General features: G+C 43.6%; 1 protein-coding gene across 2 annotated transcripts in view; it reads left to right on the plus strand.

Moving 5' to 3' along the window:
* The window catches only part of NPHP1 (nephrocystin 1), a 523,503-nt gene that overhangs the window by 10,433 nt on the left and 486,182 nt on the right, over window positions 1-26,888 (plus strand). For both annotated transcript variants that reach the window (XM_069234711.1, XM_069234712.1), the window contains exon 2: window positions 14,978-15,051. In XM_069234711.1, the coding sequence (XP_069090812.1) occupies window positions 14,978-15,051 (74 nt within the window). The remainder of the gene's footprint in view (window positions 1-14,977; window positions 15,052-26,888) is intronic.

Genomic DNA, 26,888 nt, shown 5'->3' on the forward strand with positions numbered 1-26,888 from the left:
AGAAGAAGTGCAAAATTATTTGTTCATGAAGCCCTGCTTGCCAACTTGTTCTGTGCTATGATGCACATGTTATGACCATTTTTCCCAAGTGAGTTTTCAAGCCTTATTTATCTTCTGGGATCTGCAGTGCCCTTGCCTTTCCTAAGGAACCAACGAGTGCAGCAGGGGGCATTCTCCATCGTGACCTGCAAACAACAATCAGAAGGGCTGAATGTTCTTGTGAAAGAGGACTGACCTTTTCCTACAAATATTAAATACACGCAGTGTTGTCTTGGATTGACAAATTACGTCAGGAAATTCAGTAATAATTATTTTGCTTTGATTATTCCAATCTGTAACCTTTTGAAAACACAAATCTTTTAACTGGACATCAGGAGATTCTGTATTATTCTCCAAATCAAACAAGACCTTTGTCCTGTTAGAACCTGATGCCTCTGAACCTTTCATTCTTGAAACAAATAAGTGAGACTGAGCCATAGAACCAGAATGTACAATTAAGCAAAGGCATTTAATCAGAAGCATCCCGGTGCTCAAAGCTAAGAAGACTGATTTTAAACGATAACTAGCTTAAAAGTTAATCTGAGTCAAATAAAAAAGGTTTTAAGTCTCTTTTGAAAATAGAGACTGACGGTGCCCCTTGGAAACTGACCAGCAAAGCATTCAACAGTTTGCTATTAGGACCCAAAAGGAGCTGCCTCTGGGTCTAGCTTTAGAGAATCTAGGGACCTGCATCAGGCATAAATTATTAGATCTGAGTGATCGGTATTTCTTATGCCAGTGGTTCTCAGTCTGTGGTCTGGGGACCCCTAGGGGTCTGCAAAGCCTCCTCAGGGGGTATGTGACTGCTTAGAAAATGTAATAATATTAACAGATTAGGTCCCGAGCTTTTAGTTATGAGTCATTGGGGGTCTCCCCAGATTTCAATAATGATTCAGTGGGATTCCCAGGGTTCCAGTATGAAAAGGTTGGGGTCCACAGAAGTCAAATGTTTGGAAACCACTGGCTTATACAGGTGCAGTCTGCCTCTCAGATAGGCTGGACCTTCCCCTGTTAGTGCTCTAAATGCCAGCCTAAGGGCTTTGAATTTAATGTGCTTTACAACTGGAATATGGTGTAGCATCTTCAAATGAGGTCAGATATGCTGTTGAAAAGGAACTCTCCAAGTAAGTCTGGCTGCTGCATTTTGAATGATCTGGAGACTGTGAATCAAACATGCAGAAAGGCCTAAATGAAGGCTGTTAGCATAATCCAGATTAGAGGTTACCATTATATGAACCACTGTTTATCAACAGGGACAAAATGCATCAGCTCCCTTAAGGCTTTCGGCTAGAAGAGCAGGCTAAAGGTGTCAGCCTGATTAGGACAGAAAAAGAATGGGCAGAATTGAAGATAATACTCACACTTCTGGCAGAGGTCGTGGGAGGCAGGGGAGGATTTAAATCTTCAGGTCACCAGAGGTTTTTGGGGGTGGAGTGACTAGGGGGAGGGTAGGACCACTCAGACCAAAAAATAGGACTTCTGTTTCGTCAGAGTTCATCTTAAGGAAGTTCACCTCCATCCAGTCAGCAACTCCCCCAAGACACTACTTGAATTTGTGGAAGGCGACCGCCAAATATTCCTGGAAGGATAATAAAAGCTTGATGTCATCTACCAAATGAGACAACCTTCACACCTCAAAATTAAATTGGGCCAACCAAAGGAGCAAGATATAAATTAAACAGTTGTGGGTTCAAGGCTGATCTCTGAGGAACTCCAAACTGAAGTAGTTTTTTGAAGGGGGGTGGGAAAAAGGGTGGCGTTGCACCCTTTGAGATCCACCCTCCCAAAAAGATTTATGCCAGGATAGAACCTTGCCTTGAATGCCATTCTGAATTAATCTGTTCAAAAGAGAGGCACGGAAGACCGTGTCAAACGCGGATGAATGGTCCAACAGTACCATCAAGGCCTCTATCTACATTTTGTTTAAAAAACTCTGAGACCTCCAAAAGTGCAGTTTCGGTACTGAATCCTGACCAGAAGCCCAATTGTGAGTCATGAAGAATGCGATTTGTTTCAACAAAAGAGGATAACTGACAGTTTACAAGTGTCTCTAGAATTTTCGCCGGTGCAGGTAAGAGTGAAATAGGCAGGCCTGAAGTTACTTAAAATTGTTGTCAGCATTCACTTTCCTGAGAAGCAGTAAAAGTAACATTTGCTACAAATTGGTTGTAAATATGCCAGCTTCCAGGGAAGTGTTTTAGAGTTTGTTGAGAACGAGGCTAACATAACGAGCTATCACCCTAAGTATTTGGGGCATTTCTCCAATTCACTTACAGAGTCTTCCTCTGAAATAGCGCAAAAGTTGGAGAACTTTGATTAAACAGGGGATCCACCTGCGTTCCACCGGTAGATGATGCAGGGAAGGTGAAGTACAGATTGTGAATTTTCTCATAAAAAAGGTTGATAACTTGTTACAGTTACGAAGAAGGGTTGAAGGAACTTTTTAGAGTATTGGGGGAAAGAATGACTTGACTGTACTTGAGACTTTCCAGGAAGTATTAAAGGCTGTTGCTATACAATAAGAAAAATGCTGCCTCATCATTGTGCAGGATAGTTTGCAGAATTTACAGAGCGCCACTTTATATATAATCTTGGTATTGGTATTGTAAGACCTTCTCCAATTGCGTTTCATTTCAACATAAAATGAAATGCATCTTGTTGCCTACTATTCACTTAAATTTTCCAAGTTTGAACTAAATTATTCTGTCGTGGAGAAAGAGCTGTTAGAAATTTACTTCATAGAAACAAATCATTATTTGTTAGGTGCGAGACATCACATTATTGTAAGGAAATATCATAGAAATCAACATGTTTAACGATAGGCAGAATGCACAAATCACATACAATAACGATGGGCTTATTTTTTTCCAACAATATGACTTTCTTATTACCTATTTTGATGCACACAAAAAGTGAATGCTAATTGCCTTCCTCAACAGAATCCCGATCAAGACTTCTCCTTGCCAAAAGAAAGACTTACCTCCAAAGATATTTGTGACGCTGCCTGTAGAGACCTTTATTGTCAAAGTATGGTCTCAGGCCAAGGAACTGTGCAGATCTCAATAACCAGATGTCTGTATAAAACTGATTTCAAGAGCAAGGATGGTTTGTTGTGTTTTTTTAAAATAAATTCTTCATAGCAACTGAAGATCTTCGTTTAACCATTTTACATTATTACATGAAACTGTGGGTGCCAGCCATCTAGACCTAGAATTACCAAAGAGGTCATAAAATATGTTTCTGACGGCTTACCATTTACAAGATACCAAGGTTTATACACAGACTCTTACAAGATCCTGAATTACAATCTACATTTTTGGATTATATTTTGGCTGATTGTTATTGTTGATATCATTCCCTCTGATGGCTGATGAGTAATGACGGCCACAACAGATTCCTACTGAAATATGGCTCATTTTTCAGCCTTTCTTAAAATCCCAATGAAGTATTTTTGGGTGATCTCTTTCGACTTCATGGGTTACCAACAAAAATAATAATCGAGGAGCACTTTATACATCTAAATTTTGTCCTAGACTAGTCCAAAAATGAGGAGTTCAGGCACCTGATTTTCAACTTTACGATTTTGGAAAAACAGAGGTTAAGAGAGCTCTTAAATAAAATGTATGTGGATTCCTGAATGGCAGTTAAGGTTACTGGAAATCTTTCCATTACACCCTTGAATATGCATATAACAATGCCAATCATAAAACCTGTTGTACCAGGTCCTCTTTTTTCTAGGAAGGTTTCTCCTCCATCTCCTTTGATGATTAATTGACACAATGAGTGTACTGTCAAAGACAATTGTAATTCCTGACTTTATTCACCATTTGATGGATCTTGACAACCCTTGTTCTTATCAAAAGATTTCAGGAATTCCATCCAGAAAAACCTGGCCCTGCGGGAGGGAGGCATAATTGCTTAGGCTATTCTTTGCACTGCCAGGAATGAAGCCCATATCTCATTGGCAACAAGATAAATTACCCTGTCTCAGAAACCTGTTTGCAGACACATTTGGTATAAAAGTGCTCGCATATATGGGCATTTTTCCCATGTGTGTGTGCAGGTCTTCTTAGCTGTCTCCTAGAACCTGCAGGACTCCTTGCCTTTGTTTAGGGAATTGCAAGAGGTAGAGGATGTTGAGTTTCTTCTTGTTGACAGTGTTCTTCATGATTGGCAAACAGTAATCAGAAGGCTGAGAGACGGTTTACTGTGCAGCAACATCTAGAGAGAGAGACTGTAATTCCCAAATTAATCCAATTTCTTATTGCTTTGAGCCATTTATTTCCAGTTCAGGTTCCTCCCTGGGAAACCACAATTTTTGGACTTTCTTGTCTTTTTATTTTCCTAATCATCATGCAGGGAAATTACTTGGTTTATTCATTTCTTTCCTTCCAATTCATGAATTGGTCTGCTGTAAAAAGAGTCTAGGAAATTACTTGGAGTGGTGCAGCAATGCTAGTGTCTGCTATTTTGTTCGCTCCAGGTGGGTCAGAACCTTTTTTGCCTCCCTTTATATTTGATTCCTGTTCTTCTACTTCTGTCTGTTGCCTTGTTAAAGATTTTTTTCTAGTTTCATTTTTTCCTACCTAGAATTTATTCAGCATCACTTCATTCTAAAAAAAACTCTGGTCACAATCTGAAGTCTGGCAGAGGTCAAGGCAGCAACCGGCCCAGAGCAGGAGGCCCTATCTGAAAGTCAAGAATGAACAAACTGCATCATACCAAAATACCTTTTTCATTGACAGACCCTGGGATAGAAATGTGATCCAAAGTATGTTGCATTGTTTGGGCCCACCAGCAGTTGTTGTGGGTTTTGTGGAGTAGCTTTGTCCCACGCTGCAATCATTTGGAGCCTGGACATTAGAGATGTAGTAGGTGGCAGGTCCCATTAAGGCTGTGAGGATGACTTAAGGTGTGAGTCCCAGTAGCACGTTTGGGGCCTAGGAAGTAGGAGAATGAGGTAAAGCAAGCAGGGCAGTACCAGTAGGGGTTTGAGACTAAAGAAGGACATAAACAATCTATGTGTAAGAGAGTGATTGCTGTACTGGAACCATAGCCCTCAGGTAATGTTCATGTTGTGTCATGAGGCCGGTTGCAAGGACTTGGCAACAACTGAGAAAAATGTCTGAGGCGTGGTTTGAATCTCTCTGGGGAACATCACACAAGTGGGTGGTCACTGACTGTAGGATGAGGTATAGCTATTCCCACTAGATACAAGATCGTTAAGCAATGTTTCAGCACAAGCCCAGAGATAGATTTGCCATCAAATTTAAAGATATAATCATCTGCACCACCTACACAGACACCTTACCTGCTAGATGGAACACCTCACAGTCAAGGTACACATCACAGTCAACTTTTCCCTGGGCAGTGCCCTGGTATACTGACCGCCAGGACACTGCACCAAATTTGGCCAGTGACAGCACAGACTTCATTGCACCCCTCATCATCAATGCCAACACCTTCATCCTCTCGGAAACCTTACATTTACCTAGAAGGCTGTACCGACCAAAACTCTACACTCCTTCTAGAAAACCTTGAAAACCTAACTCTTACCTAGCATGTTATCTAACCCACCCACATGTTGGACCTGATTTTCTCCTCAATCAGCAACATCACAGTCAACAAGGCAGAAACTATTTTTTTCCCAGTTTTATTTATGCAAGTAGCACAATTACACATATTTGCACCATTTGAGAATCTCAGTACATGAACCATACATCCTAACCCGCTCCATGAACTATAACATTGATTTAGCACGAGTTAGGTAATCGTGTACATGTTCGACTTGTTACCTATAATATACATGGTCAGGCAATACAATAATGCTTATACAGTATGTCTGCGCTACTACATAACAGTGGCATACAGTAGTGGTGGGCTATCCTGCCCATATCAATACAATGCATAGTATATTAACTTTTAACAATTAAACTGCGATACTGTAGAGCACATTACCAGATATAAACGTGAAGAGAGGACAGCCTCCGCACACCACCAGACCAGCCAACAATATCTTGTCAGCTAAGACCCTTAGTTGGGTCAGCCGAGCCCAGTCTGCGGTTACATAAGCGGAACGAACAGGGAGGGGGGAGGAAGCTGAGGCAACAGAGGGCTGAGTCGACTGCAGAGGGGGAGGCGTATCATCCTTCAGACAAATTCAAACATACATCTCACGCTGCCACTTCACCGGCCAATAGAGTATGACAGTACGTGTATTTCATTATTGGTGGTCATCAGCTGGGGGGTCCCCCGCCTCCCCCACGTGCTCCCCATGCAGTCCTTCAATCATGCCACGCCAAAGTTCCAGATCCCACCCTGCATGTTCATCCATGTGCATCTTACAGAAGCGACCTTCTTCCGCAGTTGCCCACTCAGTGAGGTCAGTTAACCACACCTCCTTTACCGAAGGGGCCGGATTCGCCCATCGGATTGCAATGTGCCTCTTAGCCAAAACAAACCCAAGCTGCGCAAATTGGAACGCCATTTTGCGCCCGTTTTTTGGGAGTGGGAGGAGGCTGTAGTTTTTACAGCTGTTACCTCTCTTAGTGTTCGCACTATTTGGCATTGCTTGTCCCTTCCCGCACTAATGAGCAGGCCCTATTCCACTCCCCATCTGTAAGCAGTGACCCCTGGTCTGTCTCCAACATAGCCCTCGTCCCCCCGTTGATATTAATCTGTCTCTCTCTCACTTTAGGGCCTTATAGGTGCTGGAAAGTAGCCCACGGTCGCATCCTGGGTCTATAATAGCCATCGTGAGGAGGGATTCAGTGGGTTCCAAAGTGAAGGAGGTCCAATTCTCCCAAGCCGTCTGTAGTAGGCTGGCGTATTGTAGGAATTTGCCTTGGACTATTTCAAAAAGGGTCTCCCCTTCTTCTCCCATGACAAATGTGGCATTCTGATGTAAATCACCCCCATTGTTACATTCGCCCACTTGCCACCTTGAAAAATCCAGTATTTTGGAGGCTCTAACAAAAGGGCAAATCCAGGAGAGCGGAAGAAGCGCGCGTATGGCGTCCTCTGCAACACCCCTGTGACAGCTCTCTCCCACATCCTCGCCACCTGCAACATTAGGAAGGAGATATCTCGTGGCAGTCTAGCTCCACACATGAGCAAGCCTGGTAACCGAGATGTACATATAGAACCACTAGTAACTCTTTTTCCCAGTTGGGGGTATCGCTAAACCACATGGTCGCATATTGTAGCAAGCTCGCCATAAAGTATCGATGAAGGTCTGGTAGTCCCAGTCCCCCTTCAGCTAAGTCTAACTTCAAAAACTTGAGGCGGACTCTGCATCTCTTACCTTCCCAAACTTAGGAGCGCAGTAGTTTATCTGCCGAAACATCGAAGAAGGCAATTCACAAAAAGAATTTTGCATGACATACAGACACCGCAGGAGTAATAACATTTTACTGAGTGCTATTCTGCCCATTACTGACAGCGGGAGGGTGATCCAAAATTGAACAGAGGGCCGGAGGCCATCCATTATTCCTCCCATGTTCAATTTGTATTGAAGCAGAGGGGAGTTGGCTATTTGCATACCCAAGTACCGAAAGAACTTGGTCTCCCATGTCAACCCCACCTGTGGCAACGCTGTCGCCTCAACTCTTGTCAGCCCGACACAGGATACAATACCCTCTTTCGACGATTGACTTGGAGGCCAGATATCTCTCCAAAGTCAGCCATCATTTGTAACAACAGCGGGACTGATCTTTCTGGGTCCGTAACATACACTAGAGTGTCGTCTGCATACAGCAGTATGGCTAGAGGCTCCACAGCCAATGCAAATAGCAGTGGCGACAGTGGGCAGCTCTGCTGTGCACCCCGTTCAATGTCAAAGGGGTCCGATACCATCATCCCCGTTTGTACCCGCAGTGCCGTATACAGCTGATGCACCCATGATAGGAAATTTGGTCCAATGCTCATCCTGCCCAACACCTCCCTCAGGAAGTCCCATGACAAGGTATCAAACGGCTTTTCTATGTCAAGGGCCACATATGCGGCGTGGGTTGCAGAGTCGGACGTCTCATGTATTGCATGCAATAACTTTCACAAATTCATAATAGATTCCCCTCCCCGGAATGAACCTGCATTGATCATCCTATACCAGATGGGTAACAACTCGCCACAGGCGGCTTGCCAGTACTTTTGCAAGTAATTTCACATCGACATTGAGCGTAGCTAATGGTCTGTAGGAGCTTGGATCCACTAGATCCTTCCCTGGTTTTGGTATTATGACGATCAGTGCTTCCCTCATGTGCATTGGGAGTGAGCCTGCTCCGTGAGCTTTGCAGAATGTTTCTAGTAATCGGGGGATAACCGTTGCAGAATATGCACAGTAAAACTCAGTGGGTATACCATCAGGACCTGGCGTCTTACAGTGTGCCATGGCCCCCAGAGCTTCCTGTAGCTCTTCTAGCACCACTTCCCCCTCCAGCTCCTCAGTCTGTGTCTCAATGAGACGGGAGATGTGGAGCCCGTCAAGATACCTATAAACATGGTCTCCATCCTTATTCTTCGGCGAAGTGTATATGTATTTCAGGTGATCCTGCAGAAGTAGATTCACATGTACTTGTCCCAAATACCTCTCCCCGGTCGGTCCCTGCAGTGACAGGATTGTTGGTAAAGGCCATTCACACTTAAGGAGCCGGGTCAGCATGCGTTCCGAGCGGTCTCACTCACGATACAACTGTTGTCTGTACTCCTTACGTAGATAACTATCCAGCCTATTCCAAATAGCTCCTATCTTTGCGTGCGTCATGTGACAGTCTGCCTCAGAGACCTCCCCACTGACCACTCGGGACTGAAGACTAGTCAGGGTGTCCTCTTGTTGTGTAAGCTCCCGCTCCAGTTTTTTCCTAATACCAAAGGATTTACCAATGCTCTTGCCCCTAATAACTATCTTTAGGGCTTCCCATTTTGTGCCACATGTTCAATTTGTAAATCTGTTGACACTAAAATATCCAGCTAGTGCCGCCTGCATATCTCCCTTATATTCTGGGTCCCTGAGTAACTCAGGCTACAACTGCCACAGAGGGATCGTCGGTCTAGGTGTATGGGCCTTTCATTCTAATAACAAAGGGGCATAATCTGATAAAAATATCACCGATAGGTAACATGACTGATATCTAGTGTACCTATGTTGGCCAGCAAAAATCTGTCTAGTCTGCTATATGCCCCATGCGTGGGTGTGTAACATGAATGTGGTGGGGTGTAGTTCCCTCCATATGTCTACGAAACGTAGGCTACTCATAACCTCGCAAAGCTTAGCTGTCATATGCGGCTTAGTGCCTAGTTTTGGTGGGCTCCTGTCTAAAACACCATCCAGAATACAATTGAAGTCTCCTGCCCAGATGACGGGCATGCCCATGTCGCGTGCTAATTCCTGTTGCAGTGTTTTAAAGAACTCCGCATCATGCGAGTTGGGAGCATATATATTCAGGATGCAGAGTTTGCGCCCATCCAGTTCACCGTATAAGAAGATATAGTAGCCATGTACGTCTGCTACTAGGCTTTCGAAGCAGAAAGGCACCCCAGGGGCAACCCAGACAGAGACCTCCCTTAGGGTATGAAGAATAGGTCGCTGAGTACAGCTGTCCCCGACACATTTTCTGTAGCTTTTGTGCTTCACTATCCATCAAGTGCGTCTCCTGGAGGAGAGCAATTTGGGTGCCTATGCGCCTAAGGTAGGTGTGTACTCTATAGCATTTTACAAAAGAGTTCAGCCCCCTTACATCCCAAGTAATGATTTGCATTACGGTACTCATCCTGAGCTAAATCCTCCAACAGTCGTATCTCCACCCCCTGACCACCGTCCACCATCCCACACAGATCCGCCCCTATCGTATATTCTGGACCAGCACGTGCTCAATAATGCAACTCCATGTCCTCCCTTCCTCATAGTGCATACAGTACCCGATGTGAATAAAACAGAATACCAACTACAACACATAATCACATTCATATACACCTCCCCCAACTAGTGTCTGCCCAAGTCTTGTGTGCGCCCGCTATCTACTCTAGAATCCAGAGGAGAGGGAGAGTGAATCACTACCCCTACTCGATAGCAAGGAATTGTTTGAGATGGTGTGGTCTACACACATGCACTTCTTTAAAACCCTCACACAACCATCCAAACCCAGCACGCACTTCGCCCAAGACAGTAACGTAGTGCTGCAATACAAAAAACAAACATACGTAACAACTAGGTAGGGGGTGTAGCCAGCCATGGCAGAAAATAGAGGAGTGGGCCTATTGGATCTCCCCCACACCTTATATTATAGCCAACCCGAGTCCCTGCCTTCCCCAGCATTGGTAGGTAGTAGAATAGGAAGCAGGAGGGGAAAGAAGAGCGAGAGAGAGGAGAGCAGAAATAAAGTCAATATTTTCAGGCCTGGTAGGGGTCCAAAACTGGTAGACCTTCATGGCGACCTGGTAGCGTCTCTCAGCTAGCTGCAACATCCGAGTCTGGTCAGCATCACCGCGCAGAGATCCAGAGCACAATGATGCCTCCGAGCTGACTGATTTCACTAATAATCTGGCCTCTTCACATTCCTGTCTCTTTCATTCCAGGCTCAGGGTGCCATCCGGGCGCAACGTCCTGTGCACCCGTTCAACCACGAACGTGGGCGATAGGGGGGAAGTGGCCATTGTTTTTTTTTTTTATCCACTCTTCTAGAAACGCCTCCGGGGCCTTACCCTCCGGGAAGCCCACTATGCATAAATTGCATCTCTTCGCTCTCCTCTCAGCATCTTTGGCCCCCGCCTCCAGTTTGCGCATTTTTGTCTCAAGGATGGCTACCGGACTTTCAGAGTATCTGTATCAGCCTGTAGGCATGTCACTTGCTGCTCAGTGGCAACCGAGCGGTCTGCCACCACCCTCAAGTCTGCTCTCAATAAGTTAACATCTACTGCGATAGCAGCAATTTGCGTCTGCACTGCCTGTCCTGACGCCTCAATAGCAGCCAAGATCTGTGCTCCGGTGGGCTCGTCTCCCTTGCCCGTGGGCATAGGTAAATCTTTCTGCAGGCTTCCCCCTACTCTCTGGGCGGTATATTAGTCCATCCTGGTTTGCTGTGCACCTTTGTGTGCTCAGTCCTTGCCCATAGTGCACAGAGTTCCCAACGTCGGTCTCCAACTGACTCACAGGACTTTGGCAGCCTCGTTTTGTCGTGACATGTCGCAGTCAGCAATAGCGATTCCGCCTTATGCACGCCAAACAGCCAGTGCACCCAGTCCAATACACCCCTGAGGCGCGGCTTCCGTCACCATTCCAGGTATCTTCCTAGTCGAGCAGCAGTATGGAGTTCAGGCTCCTATTACCTGGGGTCTGGGCCATCTGGGGGGGGGGGGGTGTTTGGAGGCACCCGCATCCAATTTAGCTGGCCCGATTATAAGGCGTAAGCTACCTCCAGTTCTCCTTGACCCCCTCCTTCTGCTCAGCACTGTCTCACACCAGACTCCGGCACACTCTACAAGGCCAAAGCACCAGATCAGGTGCCACATGTTGCCCCAGCTGTTCCACTACTCATACCACTGGCTCTCCACAGGGCCCTCCTCACCTTCGCCACACATCTCCCTGTACACCACCAGGCTGCACTCAGGTCCCCCCAGGACCAGGCCCCGTAAAGTTAATCAACGTTGCCGCACAGGGGGTCGCAGGGAGTGACAAACAAGCAAGTCTCCTCCCCGCCTCAAAGCTCCCCACCAGGTTCTTCCAAGGCAACATGCCCGCTCCGGGACCGGGCCTCACACGCTGACGGTCGCCATCGTGGCCACTATGTTGGAGTCAGGCACTTCTTGCGAGTGCAACTCCGCGGCTCGTCTATGGCGTCTTTTGTTCTTCCCTCTATCTGCACCACAGTCCCTCACCTCATATCATCTGGATCACCGCGTCTGCGGAGGCTCGGGGTGGCAGGATGGGACAGGATTTGATCACCGGGAGCACTTGCCTAGTGCGTCTGGTCGGCCATCTTGTTGGCCACGCCCCTAACAAGCCAGAAACTATGACATGGATATACCAAACCCTCATCAGTCTCGGCATACTCATCCCTCCACCATCACAGTCCTTTCAACACCGGAACAAACCGCTGCAGTTGTAAAAGCATCTCAGAAAAGAAGTGGGCTTGTGCCCTCTCCAGGCACCGGCCCAAGCGACTTGCTGAAAGCCATAAAAAAAGTCAACAGCTGGATCACTGCAAGTGCCGACATCCTGGCTCTCCTCAAGTGCACCGCAATGATAAAATCGTGATCATAGGGCAGCTGGCACACAGAGGAGGTCAGGCTGACGAAAAGCCACTGCAAGCAACTGAAGCTCAAATGGGGAGCAAGTCAAAATACCACAGATAATAACATCTTCAAATCAGCCCTAAGACGCTACTGCCTGTAGATACATAATACAAAGCCCACAGCTCTTGCAGACCGGTTTGCTGCAGCACTAACAGCAGCACGTAAATCGACGATTTCACTGTGCTTCCTGCCTCCTAAAGCAACGTCACCCCTTCACAAGACCTTTGCAACAAGCTCTCGGACCTCTTCTGTAACAAAATGACCTGCATATACAGCAGTTTTGTCCCTCAACTGTTGCAACTCAACTTCCCATCATGGCCAGTGTACAAACCCTGCCCTCGTGGCCTGCCATCATCACCGTCAAAATCACTGCTACCATGAAGACAATACACTTGGATCTCCATCTGACCCTTGCCCATACCACGCCTTTACCAAAGGACGTTTATTGATCAGCAAAGCACTAACACCTATCCTCAACGCCTCCATCAACTTGGCCACATTCCGGTACACATGGAGTCATGCCACTATCATGCCCTGCACAAGAAGTATCCGCTGACCCAGCCATGCTTTCCAACTATAGACCCATCCCCCCTCTATCATATCTGGGAAAGGTCTTAGAGAATCTAATCAACCAAAGCCTCACTGACCATCTCAGCAACCACAGCTCCTCAATGCCGCACAGGCTGGATTCAGGACCAACCACAGTACAGAAACAGCACCATTATCACCACAGAAGACATCTGCATGATCTTAGACAGAGGAGACAAGGCAACCCTCATTCTCCTGGACTTCTCTGCAGATTTTACATGGTCTCAAACCCCATCTTCATCAGGCCCCCGCATGAGACTGCACCCAAAGACCTGTACTACCTTGGATCTGCTTCTTCTCAATGGATAGAACACAAGCTGTCAGCCTGGCACCTTACTCCTCGGAAGTCGGAAAACGTATCTGCGGCGTGCTTCAAGGTTCATTGCTCAGCCTCACCCTCTTCAGTGCACACATGATACTTCTGGACAACATCATCCACACACACATCAACATCCTCTCCATAGTAGACAAGACCCTCAGTACAAGAAACAAGTTAACCGCCTGCATGAACGAAGTCAAGTTGGAATGATACATCAAGCAGCCACTAGCATGAATCGAAAGAGTAATATTACTCATTGTGGATCCAAAGCCCATTCTATGTATATTTCAAAGACTTGCCAACAAAAGATCTTGCAGCCAGATGCACTGCCAATTTCAGACCTCAATAGCAATTAGTCAGCGCGGTTGACTATTTGATAAGAATTTCTTTGGGATAGTACTGTATCAATATTTAGATAGGCTGTAGCCAGTAACATTTCTCATTTAATTTGTTTATGCTTTGAAGAAAGCCCATCCAGTATGTTTTAAAAACATTATCATGTACAACTAAATGTTAATTTATTATCATTTTTTAAATGTAAATCTGTTTTTAAGGTCTAAAGTTTGCAACAAGAGATATTTTCTAACAATACCTGTTGACAGTGTACTCTATGTGGTCTTTCAAAGCGCATCTGATAGCTATATGCACTCCATGCCAAAGTAGCTTCTCACTATAACTCGACTCCCAAATTTATTCGGGTAATACCCAATGCGTTTGGAGGAGGGAAGTAAAAGGGAAACTTCCCCGGGTGTCTGCTCCTAGCTACGTTATGGATGACTCTCTGCCTTACACACACCTGGGTGCAATCTAATTGGTTGGGTGTCTGCTCCTAGCTACGTTATGGATGACTCTCTGCCTTACACACAGCTGTATGCAATCTAATTGGTTGCTTTTAAATGGTTCTGAAATCAAGGGTTGGTATTAGAATCCTTTCCTGCTGAATTGGGGTTCTCTGCATGACTTGACTCAGAAGGCCACAAATGTGGGGATGATGGCATTTGAAGTTCAACTCTAGCAGGAATGTAAGACCTGAAATGTTTATGTTAAGGCACTGTGAAGTGTTGCACCTTCCCTATCATTCATCTACAGGACTATGCTGGTATGGGCAGTCATTACCTTTACCTTGGCTTTGGGAGTGCTTTCCACATGGTGTTGACAAGTTAATGTACATGCCAGCTTCAAATAATGCGTAACCAGGATGTCTAGATTGTTCTATGGCCTTAAATCTAGGCAGCATAACACTCTATCTCTGAGGGTCGGCACATTGATTTTCACTTTGTTTCTTTGACAACAGAACAAGAACTCTGCTATTTTAGAGCGACACAAAGGCCGACACAAAGCTCATAAAGAAGTACATTTTGTTTTATTTTCAGGCCTCCAACCACTTTCTACAGTGGGTTAGTTACTTGAGAATTCAGAGCAGATCACAGGCCATATCCCATACAATAAATAGAAGATGATGTTTCCACTTATCACTTAAAAGAGCTGTTATGAAAAGCCCGCCTAGAGAACTAGGGTTCTGTATTCCACATTGTCTCTCATAGTCCAATAAAGCTAACTTCAATGGAGGGAGTTGCAATTTAAAAATCCATGTAGACAGGACTGTTTATGAATATACCTTTTGAGAACTGTTTTAAACAATATTTTATAATGCAAATTCATTATATGAGGACATTGTTTGAGAGGCGTTGCAATTGGTTTCATATTATACATCCCCTCCTAAGATTTTTTATATATTTGCAGATTGACATTTTGCTACAGGAAAGCCAGGAAACCACATCTTTGGACCCCGCAAAGAGGAGCCTACTTCATCAAAGGTAATTTACACAATTTCCTACCATCGCAATAAAGCTAATAAAGAAAGTATATTTATCTTAATTAAATATTTGGGGAAATATGAAAACTTGATCTCTCAATTGTTTTGTCTTTACATCAATATTATTTTAAAACCCAATTCATTGCATTGCATAATGGTACATTGTTTATTAAAATTGTTTACATTGCATTGAAAATCCATTGGATTTTGGTAGACCTAGAAAGGTTCATAGAAATGTATTTCAGACTAAGATCAGCAGAAGCCTGAGTTTAGTAATCCATTACAGAAAGACAATTTTATCAAGTGTGCACATAGATAACCTTTCTCGTAGAACTTAATAGGTGGATGAACCTCTGTGCAAAGTACAAAAATGGCAACAAGAAATGCTGATACTGAGGCCCATGCCATTACTTTTAACTTCTGCCTGTGGCTCCTAATAATATCTTAATATCAATTTAGTCTTTCTGTTGCCTAGTTGTGTGGTTTTATACTGGGGATCCCAGGCTTTATGTAGACATTGGTGTCTCTTTTTATGGCTTACTCGAACAAATGGAAACCCTGGTGTTTAAAAAGGAGATCTTCGCATTTCTGCTGTAGCTGCTACAACCTAATTTCTGCCCAGAATCGTGTCAAGGATCCATTCTCCCTAGCTTACCCCACTGTGTACAAAAGTAATTGGATATAGAATGTTCCCAAGACAAGAGGATCACAATCTTTTTTGGGACTTCTGGCTATGGGTGCACCACTGTCCCCACAGCCCTTTGAACACTATCCAGTCATTGTTTCTGTAATTGGGTCTATATTTTGACCCCAGATAAATAAATACTGAATGATTCACAAAAGGCAGCTAATGCAAACCTTCTACACACTCAAATGGTTTCCTTAAAGTCTCTACTAGTCAAGTGCATCAACCATCAGGCTGGAGCTGGCATACTCCCTGCCACCCATGGCTGTTCAAGACAGCATTTGCCGCATAAATATTAATGGAATCTATCTTGAATGCACTCAGAAAGCACAGTACACTTTTTTTGGACTGGAGTCCTTGTTAAAGTCCATATATTCCTGGAAAAAAAATTGTAGTGCAATTTGTTAGTGATTTCTTTTTTTTTTTTAAATCTTCATTTTAAATTTCAGAAAAACTTTGCCAGTCAACACTTTTTGCTCCTCTCCGTTAGGCACTTCTTCAGGTCTGCAATTAATGTTATTCAGGACTTTATATCCCACGACGTCACTCCGATGTGGGATGATTATAAGAAGAAAAACGCATACCAACAGATCTCTCAACTTCTCTCTAGCTCTAACCATGCCACTTCAGGACCACAACTATAAATACAATCTCCAATTTGAACAGTCCTGTACAGTAACCAGCTCAGCAGACTATATCATATGAAATACCATAAAGGGACCGGCAGAGCTGTTGAAAGCTACCAGCATACTCAAAACCATAAAACTGGGCTTGTCTCTCACACTTCATCATCCAAAACATTGCTATGCACTGCGTCCCATTACACGATAACCGCACCTCGGTGGTCATCACTCACGACATGGAAACACTTCCCACATAGGATCAAACAAAGACATCCTTTCAGCCACACAACCTTCACAGTGTAGCATAGTACTCATGTAGAAGATCACTCCAGTGCCCCACCTAGTGGTACTAAGTGCTATATAAATGCAGCAGTACGGGTGTGTGTGTGTGTATGTATGTATGTATGTAATGTGTGTGCATACATGTATAAAATATATTACCTACTGGTGGTTGTCAGTAGGTAGTTATAGTTAGGACCTTGTTTCCATTTTCATTGAAAAAGTATTTTTTGACTTGCCAATATCTTTGGCACCGTTTGACCAATCTTCAAGAAGTTGTCCAAAAAAAGTTGTCAAGTGGGATTTGTTGCATGGAAAGTTTTGGGGCGATCTATCAAGCAGGCACCGAGAAAAAGGGGGCGTCAGAAAAAAAATTCCCTTATAAATTCCCATAGACTCTTTAGACATGCATGCAGTCTGAACCACTGGACCGAATTACATCAAATGTATTTATATATATATATATATATATACTCCACTATCTGTATAGCAAGAGACACACACTTCCAAGTGGTTGTATTGCTATTTAATTCAGGAAAGTGAGTTGGCTTTCAGGTATGCTTGATGCATTTCGGTCACCAGGACCTTGATCACGGGATATACTACAAAAGTCATACACCGCTCTTTATTAACAGTCATATTTTTTCTCTTTCTATGCACCTTTGAGTGAAGTATTAACCCCTTGTGTGCCAAATTTGTACACATCTTATCCTGAATTTTAAGTACAGTGATCAAAACTAAACACATAAATAAAAACTCAATTATTTTACTAATTCATGAATCGCTACACATGATTTGTTGTATTTCCTGTGAAGCGAGGCGTGCCGCATGCAATGTTTATAATGTGTGTGTGTAATATGTTACTTATTTAGCCCTTGAGGCCACCCACTGGTGCCCGCTCATACTTCTGTTTTTTGAGCGTGACTTAAAATGTCATTATCGGTCCATGAACCTCTTATTACCATTCCAATTTCCTATCTGGCTAGTTGATGCATTATGGTCAATGTAGTGTTCTACTTTTGAAGATATCTGATGCACAGATATGTTTTACCATAGTTACACTCATAAAGCCCCCTAGTGGGTAAAATTACATACTATTTGGTGCATCCAGTATAACTGCATATCAATGTCTGTTCATACACTGGAAATCAGATTCATAAGTCCGTAATATCATTTTGTTGCATTGTTTTAATATGTGCTTATATCATTTGTGGGACCCACATGATCGTTTCCACTGTGTTTCTACACACTGTTTGCATTTTTTGTGAGAATATTTACGTCCTGTTTGAAATTGGTCATACTGTTTTATTTCGCTTGGTTCTGGGGCGATCTTGTGAGTTTCCAGACTGGTCTTATAAATGGAGATGTAATTCTTCATACTGGTTCAGCCATGCAGGGGCAAGTGTTTGGATCGACAAAATTTACTTAGATTCTCTTTGTCTTCACATTTTTTCTCTGTTGCTTCCTCTCTCAGACTTTGCTATGTGATTAATTGGATAATAAGCAATTTTTTCCCATTTGCTCTTTTTGTTCCATATGTTTGTCCACTGAATTTCCTCTATCCTTGCTGGCTGTGGCTCTGATGTGCTCCAAACATTTTTTTGGGTTACACAAACCGTGCTCTGAAAGTACTTGCGCCTTCTTGGGTATTCATTGACGCAGATTGTGTGTTTACATTTACATGTGATGTGTTGGCTTATCTTGAGTTGGTGCCCACTTGCTGTTTGAAATTCTTCCTTATTGATTGCAATTTTGTAAGCTTTTCAGTATGCACACTTCCAAAACCCCGGTTTGTTTATCCATGAGTTTATTTTCTTACTGTACTGTTATGGTTATGTGCCAGTTTATCCTTCAAATGTATTCCTCATCAGAAATTAATTTCTGGATGATCCTGTATTATGTTGTTTAATTGTGGGGTCCAATTTCAACACCCCCAATGTTTTTTTCATGTTTTTTCTTACTTCATTACATTCTTTGGAGTATGTTGTAATAAATATGATCAATCCGCTGTTGATTTATTTCCTTTGCTTTTTTCTGAAACAGGGCAACTCTTTCTTTCTCTTGTCCTTGCCAGACCTGTTGATATTACTTTCATTAGGTATCCCCTGTCTCTGAACTGTTTGTGTTTCCTCTTTGTGTTTTTCCTCTTCTATTGCTTCAGAGCAGCAGTTTTCCTTCATCCTTAGAAACTCCCCATGGGGGATACTCAATTTTAAACTGGGTTGATAAAAGCTGTTGCAAAGTAACACTGCCTTGTTGCTGTTCTTTTTCTATGGAGTGTTGTCTGGACTAATTAATTATGGATGTAGATTTCAGTATCCAGAAAGGTTACCCTAGTATTACTGATCTCATGTAAATTGTAAATTGGCAGAACTCTGATTCAAGATTTTAAAATAACAATCAATCTCCTCCTCTGACCCATCCAAGATTAGGAAGAGATTGTCTATAAAGCAGAGCCATGTTATCACTTTGCCTACATAGAAGTCATTTTCGTTTTTTTCTGCTCCCACCATCCCATGGTCAAATTTGCAAACATTTTAAAACAAAAAAAGTTAAAAATATTAAAAAACAAAAAAATACAGTTGTTTTAAAATGTTAGTTAAATGATCTTTTTAGAGCTACGCTTTACTTTCATTATCTATGTTGTTTATATTATGTTACCCTATTTTCCTTCTGGGTGTCACTTGTGAGATGCACGCAAGAGCTATGGTGCTCTGGTGACTCTTGAAAGCCTCTTTCAAGACCCAGATACACAGGATAAAAGATATGCATAATACTGTTGACATACATATACATGCAATAGCACATTTTCAGTCCCTAAACATCGAACTGCCAGTTTTAGTGAATATTGCAATAGTATAATCAACTTGAAACTTCCAAAGTAACTTTAAAGTTTTTTATTACATCAGAACAATTTAGCAACACTACAACTGCATTAACAAATTATGTGAGCAACTATAATACAAAGAAAAAAAGCAACTTTAGAAATAAATAACTTTTATTCTGTCGTTCATAAGGAGCTGCTATTGACAACCCCCTTTTTGCTTTATTTGCCTTCTGGATTTTGATATAGGTAGCACGTCTTTTCCAGTTTTTAGCCACCTTTGCATGTCAAAGAGTCTTCAGCTTCCTGCTATGTCATGGCAGGCTAGGTTGTAATAAAGTCTCAACAAAGCACAATATCTATAAATTACAGTTCATAAAGCTTAGCTTGTGCTGCTGAACTCCACAACTCCACATATTACCAACTTGAATACACTGTGCCTCGAGGTAGTTAATATTGAACAGCACAATAATCCTGGTTGTGTTAACAAGGCTCCTTTTTCCTGCTTATGTAAGCAGATAATGTTTCCCTCCAAAACAAGTTTCCTTTTCCCTCCTAAAAAAAGAGAAAATAACCAAAAAGATAATAGTTACCTACAGGTCAATAATTGATAACAGTAATTCATCAGTACATTTTTGAAACATTTCTACATTTTTCACCCACAATCACACAGTTACATCTAATGCACCAGTCACTTGTTATGACTTTCTCCTGAAAAATTCCACACCCTCACCCAGTCCACTTTTTCACAAAAAAGCATAACCTGCTACCAAACCTAATTTTGTTAAAGTTTATAAAGTAACACATTCCTCTTGAGACACCTTTGCTAGCACTCACCACAGCCTTTCACTTTAGAAACAACATCATCACTCAAAACATTTCATAGGACTAAACTATATGTACAGTGAGGTTCATAAGAACAGTACAGCTTGTGATACGGCATTCTTTGTTTTATAATTTGAGAAACACCGCTTCCTTTACTTACAAGTACACACAGTTTGTGCACTTTATTTCTTAACACAATCTGCAAACCATGCTCGCATATCTCTACATTCAAATCTGTACCTCCCAAGAGCTATATTAACACATCTACACCTCCTGAAACAACTTTTCACTCTGTGAACATGGTATAGAATAGGTTTACCCATATTAGTACCCTTAACAACAAAGGTTATGTAATATATTACTAAATACCTTAACTTAGAGTTCTTTCTTAAATGCAGATGAACAGACCAGTCTCTTTCATCGCCACATAAATTCACTTCTGCTGAGCACAACTCTAAGAGACTTCCTTCTCCAAAGCTCCAAAGACAAACTGAGCTATCTATTGTTCTGCACCCAGTCACATCACAGTATTTCTTCAACCATGTAATAAGAATGGTAACTATAACTATTGGTTGAGCCTTGGCCCTTTTTCTTTTTTTGTTTTACACTCTGACGAGACTCTCACAGGATCATAAAGCCCCTCCCGGCAGGCCTAGTGTTTTTTCCATGTGAATCTGATCTCATCACAACACTTACCTTTTGCACGCTTCCTCTAAAAAACAAGGACCACAATATGCATTTTTACTAATGCAGTGTATTAAGAATGCATCTCCTTTTTACTCTTCACGATATTGCATAAGTCCTGCAAGATCATGAACATCAGTTAAAAACAGTATACATTTATTTTCTTCACAGTAGTTATCCCTTGGAAACCTCTTCTATAAATCTAGGGGGGACATCATGCCTTTCTGTTGCCCCCAATATGGCTTTTTTACTTCATTTTTACAACATCTCCAATTTTTCACAGTAAACAATAATGGATGCCATTTTATTTCTAACATTCCAACAGCCAACCAATCTGAGCGCTTGTTGTACTCGTGGGAGCCTCTTGCTCCCGCAAGAGCGTGGAGGCTTATGGAAATAATGGGTCTCTCGTCTATTCACACAGCTCCATTTTAGACTTTGCACTCTTGCAGGACTCTCGGTAGCCCAACTGCCAAAATATGACATTATTTTTTACCCTTAATTTCCCCGAAAGCACTGAATGGATTTACACCAAAATACAAAAAGCACAATCTGTGGAGCAAGATCTAGCATTCTGCCGAATTTTGTGTAATTCCGTTGAGCAGTTTTTCGTGTAGCCTGTGTAAAATGCATGGGATTTTACATTTCGTGATCCTGCCCCTTTTTCTCTCGCCCTCCACCATCTCCTCCACACCCAACTGGTTGCATCACCCTGAAACTTCAAAGTAAGGGGTCCCTGGATCGATAAGGAGGGAGAGCCAGGGAATCAAATCTATCTTTGTAAAGAATGCCACTCTCCTATATACTTTTACAGAAAAAACAAATTAACAAATAAACAAGGCTAAAACATTATAATTTGTATTCCTAAAAACATATAAATCGATCACGTAAAGAACCTAAAAAAATGCTACTCAAACAAAGACATGAAGACAATTAATTACTAATAAACATAACAAAAAGACTCCAGACCAACATACACAAGACAACAAATCAGACAATTCTAATCACCAATATATATATATATATATATATATATATATATATATATATGTATATATGTATATATATATATATATATATATATATATATATATATATATGCATATCAATACATAAGAACATATGCATGCACATTTAAATAGTTAGTTAAATATCCACATAAACAATATATAACCAAGGTGTATTCACACATGTACAGATAAACAATCTTGAGTCTTTTAATTTTGTAGATTTCTATGCTTTCTGTTATGCAATATAATTGTGGATATTCTTTTCACAGTTCGTCAAAAATGTACCATCACTCTGTTTGTGGGAGTCTTTATATAATCAAATAGGAATTTTATCAATTCGCCCCCTCCCCTCGGCAGGGATGGAAGGGGAATCTCTTCCCCTCCAACCCCACCCTCCCCCTGACCCCTCCTTGGTGTCTGATGACGTCCTCATCAGAGGCCTACCTCGCTGCGCTGGAAGTTCAGCTTCCAGCGCGGATCGGAGTAGAAATGCTTTTTCATTTCTCCTCCGATCACGTGGAGGGGGCGAGAGAGGCATGAAAGGAGAGGGAAGGCCGTTCCTCTCCTTTCATGTCTCTCTCAGCATTTCTGCTGCCTGATCGCGATGCGATCTGGCAGCAGAGATGCCACTAGACACCAGGGAATTTTTGTTTTTTTACATTTACACATAAAGGCAAGGGCTGCTCCCCAGGGGAGAAAAATATTTTTAGGCCTTTTCTGCCCCCCCCCCCCCCCTTCCCGGGGGTAGATCGGCATATTATAATTAGGACGATCTGCCCCTGGGGGGGCAGAAACCCCTAGACACCAGGGATCTTTTTTTTTTTTTTTTTGTATATGTGGGGAGCGTCCTCTTAGGCAAGGGTCGCTCCCCTGGGGAGAAAATTAATTTTAGGCCATCGGCCTATTTTTATTAGGCCAATCACTAGACACCAGTTTTTTTTTTGTCAGTATCATGTGAGGGGAGCGACCCCTTAGGCAATGATCGCTCCCCTGGGCGGGGGGGGGGGGCAAGTTTGTTTTAGGCCATTTCTGCATTTGTTTTAGCCAACTTCTGCCCCTCTTGGGGGCAGATCGGCCTATTATAATTAGGCTGATCTGCCCCCAGGGGGGCCAGAAATCTCTAGGCACCAGGGATTTTTTTTTTCTTTCTTTTTTTTATATGTGGGGAGCAACCCCTTAGGCAGGGGTCGCTCACCTGTGGGCAAAATTATCCTTAGGCCATTGCCAGTCTGCCCTCAATGGGGCAGAAACCACTAGACATCAGGGATTTTTTTTTTTTTTCACGCAAGGGGAGCGACCCCTTAGGCAAGAGTCGTTCCCCTGGGGAGCAAATAGATTTTATGTCATTCCCCCCCCCCCCTTGGTGGAAGATCAGCCTATTTTTACTAGGCCGAGCTGCCCGCAAGGGGGGCAGAAACCACTAGGCACCGGGGATTATTTTTTTTTGTGCCAATTTCACGCAAGGGGAGTGACCCCTTAGGCAAGGGTCGCTCCCCTGGGGGGGGGGGGGGGCATATTTATTTTAGGGCATTTCTGCTCCCATGGGGGGCAGAAACCACTTAGGCACCAGGGATTGGTGTGTGTGTATGTGTGTGTTTGGTTTGGTGGGGCAGCCCCTTGGGCAAGGGTCGCTCCCCTTGGGGGCACATTGCTGTTGGCCCTATCTGCCCCCCTTGGGGGAGATCATTCCATTTTTGGAAGGCCCATCTGCCCCCAAGGGGGGCAGGAAGCCAACCTGGGATTTTTTTTTCAAAATAAGAGGGTGGGGGTATGGCCATACCCCCACTCCAAATAAATGGGGCCAAAGTTGTTCTGCACACCAATGGGCAGATGGGGCAATTACCCCCGATCCACACCCCGGGGGGCAGAAAGTCTACTAGATGCTTGGGAATTAAAAAAAATAGTGTGGTGGTGGCTACCAACCAGTATGGGCCTGGTTATGCCCGAACCCCAACTAAAGGGGGTGACAATCTTTCAGCTGTCCCCCGCCTACTAAAACATCTTATCCCACGGCAAGTAAGAGGATAGTTGATTATTTTGGGTTTTGGTTTTACATTTGGGCCATGAGAGTTTGGCTAACTCTCAAAATCGTCCCACTTGGAATGGTGAGGGCTTCACTTTTTGGACTTTGGGACACTGCCATGTAGATAAATCCACAAGACCTAGACATATCTGAAAACTAAACATCTGGGTGAGTCCAGGGTGGTGTGCTTCACATGCACCCTGCAACATTTTCTTACCCACAATGCCCTGCAAAACTCTAACTTAGCTGGAAGTCACAGATTTTTCTCACATTTTTGTGATGGAACCTTCCGGAATCTGCAGGAATCCACAAACTTCCGACCACCCAGCATTGTCGCATCCATACCGATAAAAATTCTGCCCCACTTGTCAGCCTAAAAATGTTTTTTTTCAAACTGCTCTTTTGGACCCGCTTTGGTTCCCCCTCACTTTTGACATGTTTTTGGCTCTTCCCTGTTACAGGCACTTGGCCCACCTACACAAGTGAGGTATCATTTTTGCCAGGAGACTGAGGGGAACGTTGGGTGGTAGGAAATTTGTCCCGGTGCGGTGATCCCACACAGAAATGTGGTAAAATGTGATTTTGGTTTTTTTTAGCTAAATTCGAGGTTTGCTCAGGAGTCTGGGTAAGAAAACATTGGGGGATCCATGCAAGTCGCAACTACCTGCATTCCCTTGGGTGTCTAGTTTTCAGAAATGTTTGGGTTTGGTAGGTTTCCCCATATGGCTGCTGAGCCCAGGACCAAAAACGGAGGCCCCTTCGCCAAAACTGGTAGCTTAGTACTTGATAATTTTGATGTGTCCACAAAGGGGGTCATTCTAACTTCGGCGGGCGGCGGAGGCCATCCGCCAAAGTTCCCCCACCAGAATACCGCAGCGCGGTCAAATGACCGCCGCAGTAATTCTGACTTTCCCGCTGGGCGGGCGGGCGACCGCCAAATTGCCGCCCGCCCGCCCAGCGGGAAAGCACCAGCAACGAGGAAGCCGGCCCCGAATGGAGCCGGTGGAGTTGCTGGTGTGCGACGGGTGCAGTTGCACCCGTCGCGATTTTCAGTGTCTGCTAGGCAGACACTGAAAATCAATGTGGGGCCCTGTTAGGGGGCCCCTGCAGTGCCCATGCCATTGGCATGCCTGGTTCTGGCGGTGAAAACCAGGCTGGCGGGAAGGGGGTCGGAATCCCCATGGCGGCGCTGCTTGCAGCGCCGCCGTGGAGGATTCACAGGGGCAGGGGAAAACCGGCGGGAAACCGCCAGTTTCCCTTTTTCGCGGTCAGAATTGCCCTTGATGCACCGCCAGCCTGTTGGCGGTGCATCCTCCAACCCCAATGACCCCCATAGTGTTTTAGGGCATTTCCTTTCGCGGGCACTAGGCCTACCCACACAAGTGAGGTACCATTTTTATCGGGAGACTTGGGGGAACGCTGGGTGGAGGGAAATTTGTGGCTCCTCTCAGATTCCAGAACTTTTTGTCATGAAATGTGAGGAAAAAGTTGTTTTTTTTGGGCCAAATTTTGAGGTTTGCTAAATTTTCTGGGGAACAGAACCTGGTGAGAGCCCCACAAGTCACCCCATCTTGAATTCCCCTAGATGTCTAGTTTTTAAAAATGGGCAGGATTGATAGATTTCTCTAGGTGCCCGCTGAGCTAGAGGCCAAAATCCACAGCTAGGCACTTTGTGAAAAACTGCTCTGTTTTGTTTGGGAAAATGTGATGTGTCCACATTGTGTTTTGGGGCATTTCCTGTAACGGGCACTAGGCCTACCCACACAAGTGAGGTACCATTTTTATCAGGAGACTTGGGGGAACACTGGGAGGAAGGGAACTTGTGGCTCCTCTCAGATTCCAGAAGTTTCTGTCACCGAAATGTGAGGAAAAAGTGTTTTTTTGGCCAAATGTTGAGGTTTGCAAAGGATTCTGGGTAACAACCTGGTGAGAGCCCCACAAGTCACCCCATCTTGGATTCCCCTGGGTGTCTAGTTTTAGAAAATGCACAGGTTTGGTAGGTTTTCCTAGGTGCCGGCTGAGCTAGAGGCCAAAATCCCCAGCTAGGTACTTTCCAAAAAACTCATCAGTTTTCTTTGGGAAAATGTGATGTGTCCATGTTGCATTTCCTGTTGCGGGCATTAGGGTTACCCACGCAAGTGAGGTACCTTTTTGTATCGGGAGACTTGGGGGAACACAGAATAGCAGAACAAGCGTTATTGCCCCTTGTGTTTTTCTACATTTTTTCCTTCCAAATGTAAGACAGTGTGTGAAAAAGACATCTATTTGAGAAAGGCCCTGTAATTCACATGCTAGTATGGGGACCCTAAAATTCAGAAATGTGCAAATAACCACTGCTTCTCAACACCTTATATTGTGCCCATGTATTTGGAAATACAAAGGTTTTCGTGATACCTATTTTTCATTCTTTATATTTCACCCAATGAAATGCTGTATACCCGGTATAGAATGAAAACCTATTGAAAGATGCAGCTCGTTTATTGGCTCTGGGTACCTAGGTTTCCTGATGAACCTACAAGCGCTATATATCCCCACAACCAAAAGATTCCAGCAGACGTAATGGTATATTGCTTTCAAAAATCTGACATCGCAGTAAAAGGTTACAGGGTAAAACGTGAAGAAAGATGACTTTTTTCTTTTTACCTCAGTTTCAATATTGTTTTATTTCAGCTGTTATTTCGTGTAGGAAAACCTTGTAACATTTCCATGTATAGCTCTGAGCTTAAAAGAAACCGAGTCGGGTGAACTCGGTTCGATACCATAACAAACAAAGACGGGACGGCGTACTCGCGTCTTGAAGCCCAAGGAAGTGCAGATACAGATACGGTTATATCGTGGTGAGATACAGACATTAGAATATACATAGAAATGTTATAAAAAGGAGA

This window comes from Pleurodeles waltl, chromosome 5 (assembly GCF_031143425.1).
Source record: "Pleurodeles waltl isolate 20211129_DDA chromosome 5, aPleWal1.hap1.20221129, whole genome shotgun sequence".
Classification (NCBI taxonomy): Eukaryota; Metazoa; Chordata; class Amphibia; order Caudata; family Salamandridae; genus Pleurodeles; species Pleurodeles waltl.